Genomic DNA, 18,094 nt, shown 5'->3' with positions numbered 1-18,094 from the left:
GGAAGGGTCTTGCGGCCTGCAGCATGCAGGGGGTCAGACCAGATGATCATAATGGTCCCTCTGACCTTAATGTCTATGAGTCTATGAATCTGTTATTCCATAATTTCCATATATGCCCCATGTCATTCATTATGCTCATCCACAAAACATAACTAAGTCTGACTTTATCTATAGTATATAAGCTTTTTTTTCTTGTAATTAAAGGAATAGCATCAAAGTCAATAGCCCTAAAATGTAATCTACCTTAAAGATAATTTTTTGTACTGGGCCCTTTTGACCCAGGAAAATGCATTGGTTCCTCCAAATTAAAGTGCGACACAGATAACATTCAAACTACTCTCTGGAGTGACCTCTATTACAACAAAATAAGGACATTGGGTTCCTTTCTTGCCATTGTGCAGTCTTTTCATTCTGACTGACTGTTCTATTCTTATGAGAGAAAAGATATTAAAATGAAGAAGAATATGCCTCTGAATGTCTTGAGAGTACAATCCTAATATATTCAGTATCCTGCAAGAATTGGTCAGGCAGAGGAATGGACATTGTGATATGCCAATCTGTTCATAACATATGTAAGTCTGCCTCCACAAACCAAAACACATGTAGGCGAAACATTAGTCAATAGGAGCTAAAGCATCCCTAAGTCTGCTTTTCATCTTTTTCTGCAGATGTATATATTTATGATTTTTAGTCAATCCTCATAGCTAATTTCCTCCCACAAGAGCACGCTTGTCACCTTTTCCTTTATATTTTCAACTGCTGCTATAATTTAAATCTGAAGAAAAATATATGTTTACATTTGATACTTACTCAAAATTTAACTCAACCAATACAAACCTTTTAAATGGTTCTATATGTATATCCCAAGGTCATCTTTGTGGAATGCTAGAAAGCTTGCATTGTCAAAAGTTGTCACAGTAGTTCTCTGACAGTGCCTATTCACTCAGAAAAGAGGTGGGAACTTAACTTATTGTAACAAACATGAGGTAAATCCCAGAGTAAAAGGCAGCTTATTGTTTTCACAGGCATTAGCAGGTGTAGTTAAACACAGTGGGGGAGCCTAGGGTGTACCTTGACCTACTAACTCATGTGAAAACTACTAACTGTCTTGTCTTCACTAGGATTTTACCACATGTTGTTTAACATGTTAGCTAATACAGGTTAAGAACACACCTTTTTTCCTAGTGAACATAAGTCCTAAACATTTCAGAGTAGTTTTACACTGGTGAGGCTACCATGAAGTAAGAGGAAAAAACAGTGAGGATGGGATTGTGGATAGCCTGGGTGCACAGAGAGAGACTGTGGATAAAAAGACACCTGGTAACAATACAGAAAGGGAGAGACATGCATGGGGTCAAGTGAAAAAAAAAAAAAAATCTAGTGGCACAAAAAGAGGAACTCTAAAATTAACTGTCAAAAAAATGACAGAGCAGAAAGGGAGAATAAAAAAATCATAAGTGATGTGGCCCTTGAAGCAGATAGTGAGACAAACTATAAGGAAGGTGAAAGAGTAGGGCAATAGCAACACGCTGGTCCAGCCAGGTAAGGGGTCTTTGAATCTTAGATACTCTTATGTTTTCCTCTTCAGGTCATGTTATTGGAAGTAGATTATCTGGGGCCAAACTCTGCCACCCTCACTTAAATTGAGCAGTATCTACTCCATGATTAGTCTAATTAAATTCAGTGGCCCTACTTCGGATGTAAAGTGCTAACAGAACTTGAGTAAGGATAGCAGAATCTGCATGAATTTCCCATGACAACCAGTCATTATATCATTTTAGAACAGAATCATCTCTAAAGTAAATAGGTAAACAAAACTGCATGTATTACATGAGAAAATGATTAATAACTCCAGGGCAGAATGCAGAGACGATGAGCCTAAATTTCTGCATGTCAGACAAAGTGAGCAATTAAAAAAAAAGCCAAAAAACTGAAACCCTGAAAAGGATATCCTGTCTTTCCACAGAGACCAGGTGTATACTTTTACCAGTCTAAATCTGAGTTTTTAGCTTTTGTTTTGTAAATACTTGTATGCAACTGGAGACACTCGCCATTTAGGGTGAGGTTTTTTCCTCTTACATCGAGAACTGATTAGACAGACAAAGTGTCCATTACTTCATACTTTCTTCAATATATTGATTTATCAATTAACATTTGCTTGTATCGTTACAGCCCACTGATTCTGTTGAAGCACTGGCTCCAAAGTAGGAGAGAACCGCTCTGAGGGAGGCACTCGAAGTTGCATCAGCTGGCAACAGATCCTAAGGGACCATCTGTCAGCTGCCCCCATTCCTCAAAACTGCCCCCCCCAATTCTTCCCTTTGCTTCTTCCATGGGAGTTAAAGACAAATCTCTGTGATTTGTGCCACTTAGATAGTGCAAAGAGAATGGAGCAAGATCTGTCCCTCCATCTTGATTAGAAGAAACATTTCAAGGTGCATGGATTCTCTCTAAAATCATGACTGCTAATACAGGAAATGAATACTCGCTGTATTATCTGAGTAACCCATCAGATACGATTTGCTCTCCAATGCAAACAAAGTGATACATAGTGAATGTGACTTACCGGGCCAAAAGCATTACTGTCAAAGCTGTGTCCGTGGTGATCACCTTCCACCCATATATGGCCATGCGGAACTTTCACATACTTGTTTTTGTACCCTATGGTTCTAAAAGACAGATGCAAAACAATTAGCAGTGTAAAAAAAAATATATATATATATATATATACACATACACACACACACAGGGTCAAAAAATTAAATAAATATAAAACATTTTTGTTAAGAAAATCCTGTTATTTATTACCTTGGGGCCTGATCCTGCAAACAGCTAAAAGCATGCAGAATTTTACCACTTGTGAGTAGTACCACTGACTACAGTATGCCAACTACATGAGAAGAATTAAACACATGTGCTAGTGTTTCCAGTATTAGGTCCTTCTTTATTAAACATGTTTTCTTTTTGCAAATACTCTAACACTGCAAGAAACAAAAGACATGTACAGTAATATATGACTTGGCATGTAATTGACTTTTTTCCGTAATCATTAGTATGAACTCTTTGAAGCATCATATTTTCACTCCAGTAAAATTCAGGTGATCATATGTTGTACTTAAATATGAAGATATTTTAAGGCAAATTTCCTATGTGCCGTGCAATGTTTGCACCACCTCATTTAGCAAAAATAGCCAGACGGCTCTGCGCTGGCCGCAGATTTAGCATTTAGACTCCTGCAGTCATATGACCTTGGGTTATGATCTCAAATTTCATAAGCTAAACAGGATTGAGTTGTTTCAGAGTAGCAGCCGTGTTCTTTTTGAGGATTGAGTTGGGCAGTCCTTTAGGGGAAGCCCAAATGCTGCAGGAAGTGATTCATGTGGTTCAAGAGGGGTCACTCTTTGCTGAAATCAGTACTGAACCAGTGCCCCAGAATGAGACTAGGAAGTACCATGTTACTAGATGGTTACTCTTTTGTTACTACCATGTTACTCTTTTGGATGAGAACATAAACACAAGATCCTGAATACAAAAAATTGTTACATTTTATTCATGGAATTTAACATCAATTTTCAACATCTTTCACAATTCCAACCTGCCCAGTACCACACATAGGGTTGCCAATTTTCTAATTGCACAAAACCAAACACCCTAGCCCTGCCCCTTCCCTAAGGCCCATTCCCCCTCCCTCGCTAGCTCGCTCTCCCCCACTCTCACTCACTTTCACTGGGCTGGGATAGGGGGGGATGGAGATGAGGGGTTTGGGGTGCAGGAGGGAGCAGCCATTCAGCATCAAGTGTAAGGGAGGGGTCCGTCCTGTCTCCTTTTTTGTTTATGTTAGTCATCGACTATGGATTAAAACAATACAACAGTGATAAATATTGCCTAAAATGGAAAATTCCAGGCTATTTGATCTAGACTTTGCTGACGACATCGCTCTTATCAGTGAAGATGCAAACAGACCACAAAAATGTACAAACCAAGTAAAAGAAGTAATGGAGAAGATACATTTGAGATACAATGCAAAGAATGTAAAGTCACGTTAATGGGGACTGTAAGGACAGAATCAAAATTGAAGAAGAGAAACTGGAGAAGGTAGACAATTTTATGTATCTTGGAAGTACCATCAGCCAAGATAGTACTAGTTCTGAGGAAATAAGAAGAAGAATCTGGAAGGCAAACGCTGCATTTGGAAGACTCAAAACCATCTGGCAACTCAAAAACATCTCCCTCAAGACAAAACTGAACGTGTACAAAGCAATTGTTACCGCCACATATAGCAGTGAGACACAGCAACTTACCAAGAAACATACACACAAGCTGGATGCATTTCATCACAAATATCTGAGAAGAATATTGGGAATAACATATAGAGATAGGAAGACAAATGAAGAAGTCAGAAAAATTACTGGACAAGGCACCCTCTCACAAATAATCTACAAAAGACGACATCAGTGGCTGGGACATGTGCTGAGAATGGAAAAAGAACATTTACCAAATATTGCCCTAGAATGGAAATGAGAAAATGCAATGAGAAAGAGAGGAAGACTGCGAATAACATGGAAATGAAAAGTTCAGAACTGCATCAAGCACCTCAACATGAAATCGGAAGATTTGGAGAGAAGGGCAGATGACAGGCAAGGATGGCAAATGTGGGGTAGCCCAATGTGCAACAAAGCATGGGATGGACTAAGGTCTAAGGTAAGGGAGCGCCAGGCTAGGAGGTGGGGCTGAGGGATTTGGAGTGTGGGTAGAGGCAGGGGGTTGGGGTACAGGAGGGGGTACAGGCTCTGGGCTGGGGATGTGGGCCCTGGGGTGGAGCTGGGGATGAGGAGTTCAGAGTGTGGGAGGGGGCTCTGGGTTTGGGGGGGCTCAGGGTTGGGGCAGGGGGTTGGGGCATGAGCTTACCCTGGGTGGCTCCTGGTCAGTGGCGCATCAGGGCTAAGGGAGGCTCCCTGCCTGTCCTGGCTCCATGCTGCACCCTGGAAGCACTGAGCAGGTCTGGCTCCTAAGTATGGGGGGCAGGAGGCTCCGCACACTGCTCTTGCCTGCAGGCCCCGCCCCCCAGCTCCCATTGGCCGTGGTTCCCGGCCATAAGCATTTAGGACAAAAATCACCAAGGCACAAAATGAGTTACATGTAGTAAGGGACATAAAAAGCAACAACAAAAGCAACATTAGGAGCAAGAGAAAGACAAAGGAAAGTGTAGACCCTGTACTTAGCAGGAAAGGAGAACTAATAGCAGATGACGTCAAGAAGACTGACGTGTTTAATGGCTATATTGTCTCAGTCTTCACTAAAACAGTGAAATTGTGGCCATAGATTAAACACAATTAATGTTAACAACAATGAAGAAGGAACAAAAGCCAAAATAGGGAAAGAATATTAAAGAGTAGTTAGATAAGTTAAATATATTCAAGTTGGCAGCACCTGATGAAGTTCACCCTTCAGTACTTAAGGTCCTAGCTGAAGCAATCTCTGTTAGCAATTATCTTCAAGAACTAATGGAGGATAGGTGAGGTCCCAGAGGACTGGAAAAGGGCAATCTTTAAAAAGGGGAACAAAAAGGATCCAGGCAATTATAGACCAATCAACCTAACTTCAGCAACTGGAAAGATACCAGAACAAGTTATTAAACAATCAATTTGTAAGCATCTAGAGAATAATAGGGTAATCAAGAATAGCCAACATGGATTTGTCAAGAAATAAATCATGCCAAACCAACTTAATTTCTTTATTTGACACAGTTACTGGCCTAGTAGATAAGGGAAAGCTGTAGACATGAGATACATTGATTTTAGTAAGGCTTTGACACAGTCCCACATGATTTGGGCCATTACCAAAAACACTGCTTTTTTTTTTTTTTTGACAGCTGCAGTGAGCTGCTTTTGCAGTGTTCATTTGCTCTTGTTCATATTATAAGTTCACTGGATATTTATAGAAAAATGGGGTATTGTCCAAACCAGCTTGACCACTTGGTATGGAATTGGGTAATGCACTGTTTCAATTGTTTACAGCAATGAGTTCCACAGATCCATTTGTGAACTAAAGTCCCAATGGCAGCATGTAATTGTGCCCCCTAGTATTGTGAACATTTTTAGCAAACACCTCGTATATATTACCCCTAATGGCTCCCATTTACAACAGGCCATTAATTTTGCTTCTTTATGGCCACTGAGGAGGGACACATCCAAATATATTTTTGGACAATTACTTAACTGAATTATTGCTTAATTTACATTAATTATTATTGTTATTATTATTACTGTTTAGTGGTTTTTATTGAGTTCCTCCCTATCTCATTATTCCCATCGGGCTTATGGGGGCCACCTTAGTAGCTGTCCCATTTTAAGGTACCACGGTAACTATTACACAGGTGCTAACCCCCTAGTTGAGCATTTTGTATTCCCATACACACCTTCCCCCAGGTTAGCCTTCTGAAGCCATTCCCCACCCACATCATGAGGTTCCCTGTCCATTGAATTAGCCACAGGTTTACCTTTGCTGCCCTTTTCCACCCTGTTGCGATTGAAGACAGTTGCTATGCCAATACTTATTGATTTGCTGCTGAAGTTTTATATTTTGGCTTATTAATTACCCAACTGTCCCCCAGGTTTTATACCCAACCCTGTGTTTCTACCGCCCACAGATCCTTTCCAGCAACGATTCCATGTATGTCCCCTTACGCACCAATTAAATAGTTGCTTTAGCCATTTTATGCATGCACTGCAGTTGGGGTGTACCATTCTTTGGGGTGTACCACCCATCCATGTAATGGACTGGAAAGACACGTTAAAACGTGCTGGTTGCACCCACTCCCACAATGGCTCCCACATATTTGCCCGTCAGGAAGTATTTTGGCTCCAGGCTGCGACCAGCTTAAATCAAGCAAGCCTATATGCTAACATTTACCTGTTCTGTTTATTCCCTCTGGGACACCTGGCATTGCCCACTGTCAGAAGACAGGATACTGGGTTAGATGGATCTTTGGTCTGACCGTTCTTATGTTCTTAGGTAGGAGTACTGCTGAAAGGGATCTGGGTCTTATAGAAGATCACAAATTGAATATGAGTAAACATGATGCAGTTGCAAAAAAGGGTCATATCGTTCTGGGGTATATTAATAGGAGAGTCAGGTGAAAGGCATGGGAGATAGTTGTCCCACACTACTTGGCACTGGTGAGACCTGAGCTGGAGTAGTGTGTCCAGTTTTGGGCATCACACTTTGCTAAAGAAAAACTGCAGAGTCTAGAGAAGAGCAATGAAAACGATAAAAAGTTTAGAAAACCTGACTGATGAGGAAAGATTTAAAAAACTGAGCATGTTTAGTACTGAGAAAAGAAAATGGATTTTTTTGGGGGGGAGAACTTTCTAACTATAGTACAACCCAGTTTATCTGAGCCTCCATTATCTGACTCTCCATATTAAACAAACTGGGCAGTGGGGCTCGGGCTGTCAGCCCCAGATGGCCTGAGCCCCATCCAGGCCTGAAAGCTGGAGATAGAAAGCTCTTTCCCCAGTCTCCTGATTATCTGAATTTTCCATGATCTGATCTGGCCCTGGTCCCAAGTAGACTAGATAAACAGGGTTCCACTGTATAAGGGCAGTTCACCACAGGAATAGGCTTTGAGGGGAGGTTGTGGAATCCCGGTCACTGGAGGTTTTTAAATACATGTTGGACAAACACCTGTCAGGGATGGTCTAGGTAGCTTTAAATGGCCTCAGCCCTGGAAGCTGGACTAGATGATCTCTCACGGTCTCTTCCAGCCCTATATCTCTATGTTCTATGAAATTATCTGCACTCCTCAGGCTTCTGGCAAGTTATCCTGTGTGCAAAAGTTGGGCACAAATGACCTGTCATTTTTCAGGTTTACATGTAGCTGGTATAAAACTAACCTAAAATTTTCAGACCCTATCAGACATGTATGCTATACATTTCAATATAACATTAATGCTATTAGAGGTGTAATAGAGCATGATGGTACAGGCTGTATTCATGCTTACTTCTGGTCTTAGGTCAATACTTTTATTTTGGGGAGAAAGGTTTTTTTTTCTAGTCAATGCACTGGATCTGGTTAAGGCTAAGGAGATCTGAAGATTATTCCTGGCTTTTGCACAGACTTTCCTCTGCAACCTTGGACAAGTAACTTAATCTCTTTTGTGACCTCAGTTTCCCACAGGTAAAATGGAGGCAATCATACATCTCTATTTTACAAGGCTGTTATGATCACAATTACTGTTTGTGATGTTCTGAGATACTACAGTGTTCTGGAAAAAGGTCTATAAATATATAAATTCAAGGTTCTTTCATGCTCAGATTCTGTCACTTGACCAAAAAAGTGAATTGGGCAATTAACTTCAATTTGCATTTCAATAACTATTGATTAATCAAGCCACATTGCATTTTTCATCTAATTTTAATCCACATTTCCAGCTACCTACAATGTGACAAGAGATACATTGAAAATGGCTACATAACTGTAGGCAGCATTTAGATTGCTTAGAAGCAACTAGGAAGTAACGATAAGCATTTATTATTTATTTTACAAACTGCAAACCCAAAACAATCCCACTTTAAAATAGTTTTGTGGGCAGCTAAAAAAAGTGATTCCAGAAGAACTATTTTTAGTAGAACAGGGCCGGTGCTTCCACTAGGCGACCCGAGGCGGTCGCCTAGGGCGGCAGGATTTGGGGGGTGGCATTTTGCCGCCCTCGACAGAAATTCGGCGGCGAGGTGGTCCTTCCGCTCCAGGTCTTCGGCGGAAATTCGGCGGCGCGTCCTTCACTCACTCCGGGACCCGCTGATGAAGTGCCCCAAAGACGCGGAGCGGAAGGACCCCTGTCGCCAAATGCTCAGAGGGGGAGCGCTGCTGCATAGAGCGGCAAAAACCCTGGCGCCGGTCCTGCAGTGGAAGCTCCTTCTGCAGTTCTTCTAATGTTGACAGGATAAGAACCCAGTTCTTTGAAAATGGACTCAGACATACATAATCAGAGACTGGCCTGATTAAAGATTAGTTTCCAAAATTCAGTTAATGAATCATATAATTTAACAGATCCAAAAAATATCTTGAGCTGGTAAATATATATACACCTTTTAAGCCCCAAATTCTGCAATATGTATACACTGTGGCATTTTGCAATTCTACCCATGATTTATTCTGCTTTATAAATGTGACACAGCTAAACTTCCTCAAAGCTATAAGGTTGTACTTATCAAAACGTATTTGAGACAACAAGAGAGATGTTTTCATGCTATTAAGAATTCTCTTAGGAAATAAGTTAAATGCCTTGAGCAGCTCCCCTGCTCTGTTTCAATAATACATTTATAAAATACTACACAAGAACATGTTTTAATGCATAATTTCAAAATATAAGCCCAGAGAAGTTGTCCACTTGTCAAAATTATTTAACATCTATTTTCTATTCCACAGACTTAGGAGATCACTTAAGTCCTACTTAAATTCTGTTTTGAAGTAGACTAAAGTATTCTATAGATTTTGTGCTGGCCCTCTGCACATGGGTGATTTTTACCTGGAGAGCTTAGGGACTTGATAAAGCCTGTAGTAATATTTTAACTCTACTCTCTTGTCTGTATGCAGTGCAATATGGTCATTAATTATATAATCACATATTATGATTGCCACACACTCTGCTTCATTGAATATGTAGGCCGGTGAGTATGTAGTGAATGGGGTACCGAAAGTAATGAACAAGGCAAAGATACTACTATTCTTGATGTCATTGTAGCCCAAATTCTGGGCCAGATCATACTAACTCCTATATGAATTTTTTTCCTAATAAAATGTGATCGTTCATACATTCATAGAAAGAACACAAAAGAGCATGAAGCAACAAACCATACTATTCAATATTTTCCCAGCTCCAGTCAGAGCAACATCCTCTACTCAAGGACATCTTTTCAGTGCAGCTCACTTTTACAGAAGTGCTCCTCTTTATTTCCTTCCTATTCTTCCTCCTATATTTCCCCAAATTATCTTCATGAGAGAGAGGGAGTGCCACCAGAATGGAAGGAAAACTTCACACAAATACTTGGCGGGGGGGGGGGGGGGGGGGAAGAGGGATGGCAAATGGCACTCAGAGACTTGATTTGTAGTTCATAGATTCCAGGTCAGAAGGGGCCATTGTGAATACTCTCTCAGTTAAAAATTTACACTATATAGAATCATAGAATCATAGAATATCAGGGTTGGAAGGGACTTCAGGATGTCATCTAGTCCAACCCCCTGCTCAAAGCAGGACCAATTCCCAACTAAATCATCCCAGCCAGGGCTTTGTCAAGCCTGACCTTAAAAAACTCTAAGGAAGGAGATTCCACCACCTCTCTAGGTAACCCATATTTCCTGTCTCAATTTGTCTAGCTTCAACTTCCAGCTATTGGATCATAGTATACTTTTTTCTGCTACTTTGAAGAGCCCATTATTAAATATTTGTTCCCCATGTAGTTACTTACAGACTATAATCAAGTCAGCCCTTAACCTCTTTGTTAAACTTAACAGATTGAGCTCCTTCAGTCTATTGCTATAAGGCATGTTTTATAATCCTTTAATCATCCTCGTGGCTCTTCTCTTTCTGAATTATTGGCACCAGAACTGGACACAGTATTTCAGCAGTGGTCATACCAGTGCCAAATACAAAGGTAAAATAATCTCTCTACTCCTCAAGATTCCCATTTATGCATCCAAGGATCACATTAGGCCTTTTGGCTCCTGTATCACACTGGAAGCTCACATTCAGCTGATTATCCACCATAACCCCCAAATCTTTTTCAAATTCACTGCTTTCCAGCATAGAGTCTTCCATCCTTAAGTATAACCTACATTCTCTGTTCCTAAGATTATACATTTTGCCATATTAAAACACATATTGTTTGCTTGTGCCCAGTTTACCAAGTGATTCAGATCTCTCTGAATGAGTGACCTGCCCTCTTCATTATTTACCACTCCCCCAATTTGGGTGTCATCTGCAAACTTTATGTTTTTTATGATTTTATGTTAAATAGCATCCTCGCTCTTCCCCCCTCCCCTCGCCCAGCCTCCTGCACATCGCAAAACAGCTGATTGCGGTGGACAGGAAGCGCAGGGAGGGAGGGGGAGGTGCTGATGGGGGACAGCCAGTGGGTGCTCAGCACCCACCATATTTTTCCCATGAGTGATCCAGCCCCAGAGCCCCCACGGAGTTGGCGCCTACGGCAGCTGTTAAAGATTATAGTAGTTATAATTGGTCTTTCTTTTTTACTTCTAACAATATTCAGTGCATAGGTATTTCTGCTCCTAAAATAAGCCAGAAAAAAAAATCTTTGCTACTGTATGTAAGAGGATTATGGATATTGTAGTCATTAAAAGGAAATAATCTGCAAAATTCTCACATTGAGAAGCAAAAAACAAAAAAATAAATGAGGATAATGATGTCATGGTTCTTGGGGTACCCAGGACTGAGGTCCCCTTGTTACTCCCTGCCTCCAGCATGAGGGAATCTTGCCTGTGCCTGGCTGGGTGTCAACTCCCTAACATCCCCAGCCTTTCAGCCACTTAAGCACTCTCCTCTGGACTATTCCAGCCCTATCTTTGCCTGGAAGGTTAACAATAGGTGTACCCCAGTCTTAAATCATTCCTCCGTGATATCCAGTTCCTGACATTGGCTACTCACAGAACTCCCAAATCCTCTGCCCCCAAAGGAGCAGTGTTCCTCAGTTTACTAGTTTTACCTTAAACCACCACTCCTGTATAACACACAGCACTTGTGAGAACTTATCATAAAACAAAAAGTTGGTTTAAGAAATAATACAGACTTAACTAGAAACAAGAGTGCGGTGGAAGCAAATGTTTACAATACTAAATAAAATAATAAAATGTGAACCTGAGTCTACACTTAATAGTTACTTTCCTATCTAATAAGGTAGGTTACCTCCAACCCTGCTGTCAAAGTTTCAGTCTGCTGCCACGCTAGCTGACTTCACAGGAAACAGGATCCAATTTTTCATGGATCACCTCGCTCCTGAAGATGCTGCCTTAGTGAAAGGATTCAAAAGGACTTCTCCCTCCCCAGTGTTTACTGAAACAGTCTTCTGTTTCTATTCATAGACAGGGCAAACCTCGGTCTTGTTGTAATGTTCCTTTTTTAACCTCCCAAGTGGTTTTGACTGTTTGCAAAACCAAAATTTGGAATAAAGTTTATTTGTACCTTTCATTATGTGCATTAATAGAAAGTTATAACAGTAAATTCATGCTAGTGTAAACTGTATCATCTATTACTTAATGCTGTTTTTAATTTTCAATATAATTTCATTGTTGAATTACTGTACAACAAATCAATAAATCATTCCTGCAAGCAAGCTGGGCTACAGAGTTCAGAAACCCACATTTAGTTAATGACAGCTGTCAGTTTTTAATTACTTTTGTGAAGAAGAATTTCAGATTTCTTAAGATGAGCAAAAATGAATTGTAGGCATATTTTCCCCTCTCTCCTCTGCATCACCACCACCATCTCCTTAGGTCTAGCACATTTCCCACAATTAAAATTAGTCAATTCATTGTTGACTGTGCTGCTTTCTCATATGAACTTCATGGAAATTAAATACCCCTTCGATATTAAGTAACAGTGAGGAGACCACTTGTATTAGATTGTTGATGAGGCTCTCTCTCCAAGTACATCAAAACACCATTCATACATTTCACTAGCTAAGCATTTTGGGCAGATATAGTGAAAGAAAACAATTCCCCATTTGTCTTTTCATATAATCACGCTAGGCAGAGTCACTAACTTACAACAGCATTTCCAAGCAGAAAAAGAGGGTGCAGAGTCAAGCACATTTTTCCAGCAAACTTCTGCAGGAAAGTGCAATGCAGTTTCTATATTCAATGCCATACAAATAAAAAGTGGATAATTATGATAGTAACTGACTCTAAAAAATGGAAGACTGTATAGCAATAGCTCTGTCTCTCAAAAAAAACAAACAAACAAAAAAAAAACCCACAACCCTCAAGTAATTAAGATATAAAGCACTTGAGGACTATTATATTTATTAGTAATTTTTTTTGTCCTCTCTCTTTAACTTGTATCACAAAAGATCCATTGAACGAGCTTTCATTCTGACTTCTTAACTAAGGAAGAGAACCAGCCACTTACATTATTTGCAGAATTAATATTGCTACAATTGTCCACATTTCCCTGAAATCTTCACCGCTTTGTGAGCTCTCAGATACAAAACATTTAACTGAAAGTTTATATTATGTCTCAGTGAATTCTTAGGAATACAATTAGCTTAAATAACTACTAACTCAATATTTGTTAACTTAGTAATTAAGTCATTCTTGGGGTTACAATTAGACTTATTGTAAGAACATCACTGTTTACAAACAATACCCTTAATTTCTGAAACCTTACATCTTGAAACAGGAGTAAAGAAAGAATTTATTTTTCCAACATCTCAGCCCCTTGGGCATCTCAGAGACACAACATGGGAATAACATAGAATGCAGATACTACTGTGCTCAGATGCTAAGATGGAGGTACTTAGGGTACATCTACACTACAGGGGGGAGTCGATTTAAGATACGCAAATTCAGCTACGTGAATAGCGTAGCTGAATTCGACGTATTGCAGCCGACTTATCCCGCTGTGAGGACGGCGGCAAAATCGACTTCTGCGGCTTTCTGTCGACGGCGCTTACTCCCACCTCCGCTGGTGGAGCAGGAGCGCCGATTTGGGGATCGATTGTCGCGTCCCAACGGGACGCGATAAATCAATCCCCGAGAGGTCGATTTCTACCCGCCGATTCAGGCGGGTAGTGTAGACCTAGCGTTAGAGATGTAATGGGAGCCATATAAGGCCATGTCTATACTTCAAATGCTATAGCAGCAGGGCGGCAGCTGCGTCACCATAGTGCAGTGGTTTTCAACCTATTTACCACTGTGGGCTGCATATGCGGCTCTCTCTATGTTATGTGGGCTGCATCTACACAACATATATATATACTACCTGTATGGCTCTGAAGATGTCACATGGGCCACAGCTGTGTGTTGATTGGGCCACAAGTGTCCTGTGGGTTGAGAACCACTGCTGCACTGCTTCAGCATAGACTCTCACTACAGGAACAGGAGGGATTCTCCCGTTGCTGTAGTTAATCCACCTCTCTGCGACATGGTAGCTAGGTCAATAAAATAATTTCTTCCATTGACTTAGTGCTGTCTACAGCAGGGATTAGGTTGGTATAGCTATGTCTCAAGGGTATAGGACATAGGTATGGTGATGTAAGTTTTTAGTGCAGGAACAGATGAGATAAGGGAGAGATTCAGATCTCTGGCAGATCTATAGTGGAAACATATGCTACTACTGCCCACATATCAAACCTCTCACAATTACAGTTTTCAAGATTTTAGCCTCACCTTTTCTAAGACATGTAAATATAAAAAAATATATATAACTTGTTATGTTGAAGACACTAATCCTATTTAGGATCAATGGATCTACAGAAGTCTTGGTAATTTTTAGCACCACAGAATATTTTTGAAATTAATTTGTTTAAGAAATTATTATGGAATCACTGCAAATCAAGGATACATTTCTAATCCAGCAGAATGTTTTTCCCTCTCTCAGATGATTTAATAGTTAACAGATGCTCTTATACCTATCCCTTGGCTGAGAAGTAATTTCAATCTTGACAGTCAAAAATGAGCTCTGTATGGTATTCTAACCACCTGCCCACAAAGCAAGAGGAATCTGCTTTTTTAGGGCTAGCTGTGAGTGCCAGAGACTTGGCTGAGATAAATTAGATGCGGAATGATTACCTTCAGTTTGATGTGACCTTGAGAAATCAGAAGGCCTTCGCAGTCTCTGTACCTTTGGGTGTCATCAAGGGACAGACACTGCATGAATAAGTCCCTCTGTATACACAGTAGATAAGTGGTTCTCAACCAGGGGTACGTGTACCCCTAGGAATACACAGAGGTCTTCCAAGGGGTACATCAGCTCATCTAGATATTTGCCTAGTTTTACAACAGGCTCAGGGCCACCCAGAGGATTCAGGGGGCCTGGGGCAAAGCAATTTTGGGGGCCCCTTCCATAAAAAAAAGTTACAATACTATAGAATACTATATTCTCGTGGGGGCCCAGGACCAGCTCCAGGGTTTTTGCTGCCCCAAGCGGCGGGGGGGGGGGGAGGAGGGGGAAACGTGATCGCAATTGCGATCGGCGGCACTCCGGCGGCAGCTCCAGCTTTCTTCTTTGGCGGGAATTAGGCGGCAGGTGCTTCCCTCCGAGACGGACCCGCTGCCGAATTGCCACTGAACAGCCCTTCCCCTTGGCCGCCCCAAGCACTTGGTTGCTGGGCTGGTGCCTGGAGCCAGCCCTGCCGGGGCCTGGGGCAAATTGCCCCACTTGGCCCCTCCTCCCCTCTCGGGCGGCCCTGAACAGGCTACATCAAAAGCACTAGCAAAATCAATACAAATTAAAATTTCTTACAGACAGCGACTTGTGTATACTGCTCTATATACTAGACACTGAAATGGAAGTACAATATTTATATTCCAATGGATTTAGTTTATAATTACATGGTAAAAATAAGAAAGTAAGCCATTTTTCAGTAATAGTGTGCTGTGACACTTTTGTATTTTTATGTCTAATTTTGTAAGCAAGTATCTTAAGAGAGGTGAAAATTGGGAGTGTGCAAGACAAACCAGACTTCTGAAAGGGGCACAGTAATTTGGAAAGGTTGAGAGCCACTGCAGTCGATAATGAACAGATGCAACCCCCTCTATAACAAAGGCAATCAAGAATGTATTTTCAGGGCAAATCCTCCTGTGGTCAGGTAAGGGAAGTACTTGGGTGGCGCGGAGCTGCTATGGTCAGTCATACACATTCTTCCCTACATTAGGTGCAGAGCGTAGCTACACTAAAGCAAGCATAGCCAGAGTGCCCCAGCAATCTCTGGTCACTGTAACAGCTTGTTGGGGCCACAGGCTGCTGGTGCAAATCAAACCAGCCTCACTGTATTCTCCAATCAATAACTTCCCCCATTGTTTCCCCAAGAACCCTTGACATTCTCTGTGATAGTTCCTTTTTCTTTGCCATTGTTTCATTTCCTGCTGATTCACCCCTGAGGCCTTGTCTACACTACAAAGTTTTGTTGGCTGTCTTTTGCCAACAAAACAGGGGAGGCATACATACTACACAGCTACTTTTGGCAGCAAAACTCTGCTGTTTTGCTGACAAAATAAAACCACTTCAACGAGCGGCATAAAGCTTTTTGCGGCAAAGTTAAAGCAACACCACAACAGTGTAGACACTTTGTCAACACAGCTGGCTTCCACCAGTATCCCACAATGCCTGCAATGACCACTCTGCTCACCTTTTGATCTCTGCTGTCTTGCAGGCATGCACCCCTCCCCTTTCAAAGCTCAGGGACCTGTCTGGTGTCTGACAGCTTAGCCTACTGCTCCCTTTGGGGAACAAAGAGCAAATCATTAACGTGGAATGCTCCTGTTCTGCCTGCACTAGGAACACTGGGGGTGGGGACAGGATACTGCTGTGCTACCTTGATGTTCCTCAGCAGCGGGAGCTCACAGAGCTGCTCAGGATGCTGCTCCTGGCAGCTAAGGAGGCTGTGGGAGAACTCGGAGGGAATCACAGACCACAGGCAGGCAGGTAGAGCGGACTGCTTCAGGAGAGACTGCTGTGCTGAGCAGAGCCAGGGGCTGATGTGAGGGAGGGGGGTCCCCCTGTCCTCCTCCTGCTGATCAGGATAGGTCAGTCAGCCTGCTGTCTCCCCTGCCCCAGATACACCACCCTCCTCTCCCTCCCGTCACACACTTCAGTTGAAAAAGCAGCTGACAATCTACTAGGGTGGCCCTGGAACGATGAGGTTGAGAAACCTGCATCATGTGACGCTGTACCTGCCCCTGAGGCATTGCAAACCCTTCCTAAAGCACCCTGCAGCCAGTTTCACAGTGGGATAGCTGCCACAGTGCACTGCTCTCTGTGTCGGTGCAAGAGCTGTTAGTGTGGATGCACTCTGCTGACACAAGGAGCTAGTGTGGACATGCAATAGTGGTTTTAATTAAAGCACTTTAATTAAAACAGCATAACTTTTGACAACAAAACTTTGTAGTGTAGACAAGGCCTGACAGCCTCCTTTGATTTAACTCTATGCAGCCATACAGACAAACTAAATAGTTATATACATTATAATAGATATTTCCATCTCTCTAGATAGTGGGTTTTGGGGCAGCTGGAGTTGGGGGGTAAAAAAAAAAAAAAAAAAAAAGAAGAGGGAGTGAAATGTTTGGAAGATCATATATAGCAGTCTGGATGTTTTTATTATTATAATACAGTCTACTGAGAATAAAGTTGGATAGTAAAGAGAAATTTTAAATAACTTCACGTTTATGCTAACTTAATTAAGCACTTGAGAATTGAGCACAAGAGAAAACATGCAATCTCTAAGGATGAGGTGGGCTTGAAAGATCAAACATCTGGCTTTGGGCTCTAGAGTGTTGTTGCCAGTGCCCTTAAAGCATTACATAAACTATTCCTGAGTCAATACTATGCACCTATTCCACCGACAGAATGCAACTGAGACTTTGGGGTTTCCATTCCCAAGGCTGCAAAAGCCCCTCCTCTAAGCTCTTGTAACCGAGATCTAGCAAATCTCCACAAATTCAGTCACCATCAATTAAATAAAAAATAAAATTAGTTCACAGGAATTGAGCAAGGTACTGTATTAAATCTGCCACACTCTATAGCCTAATGGTTAGAGCACTGGTTTGGGATGTAAGAGACCTATGCTCACATCCCTGGTCCACCTGAATCAGAGTGATCTTGGATGAAAAAAACTGTGCTCTGAATCAGGCAGGGCAAGGACTTGAACCTGGATGTCCCATATCCCAGGCCAGTCCCACATGCACATACCTCCCTTTCCAAACAGAAAAGCTCAGGTTTTGGTCCAAAAAATGGACATTCTACCATTGGAATGTTTTTGTTTCATAGTGGAATGAAATAAACCAAAGTCTGAACCTTCAAAAGTTGCTGCGAGTTTGGAATGGTTACCTCTGGTCAGCTCTATAAATAATCAAGAATAG

The 18,094-nt window shown here is 41.5% G+C and overlaps 1 protein-coding gene across 7 annotated transcripts in view; it reads right to left on the bottom strand.

Moving 5' to 3' along the window:
- Positions 1-18,094, bottom strand: part of IMMP2L (inner mitochondrial membrane peptidase subunit 2) — an 858,170-nt gene that overhangs the window by 147,525 nt on the left and 692,551 nt on the right. For all 7 annotated transcript variants that reach the window (XM_054024219.1, XM_054024242.1, XM_054024261.1 and 4 more), the window contains exon 5: positions 2,567-2,669. In XM_054024219.1, coding sequence (XP_053880194.1) covers positions 2,567-2,669 — 103 coding nt within the window. The remainder of the gene's footprint in view (positions 1-2,566; positions 2,670-18,094) is intronic.

Source organism: Malaclemys terrapin, chromosome 1 (genome assembly GCF_027887155.1).
Source record: "Malaclemys terrapin pileata isolate rMalTer1 chromosome 1, rMalTer1.hap1, whole genome shotgun sequence".
NCBI lineage: Eukaryota > Metazoa > Chordata > Testudines > Emydidae > Malaclemys > Malaclemys terrapin.
The sequence above is the reverse complement of the archived record's forward strand: the minus strand, read 5'-3'. Positions and strand labels throughout refer to the sequence as shown.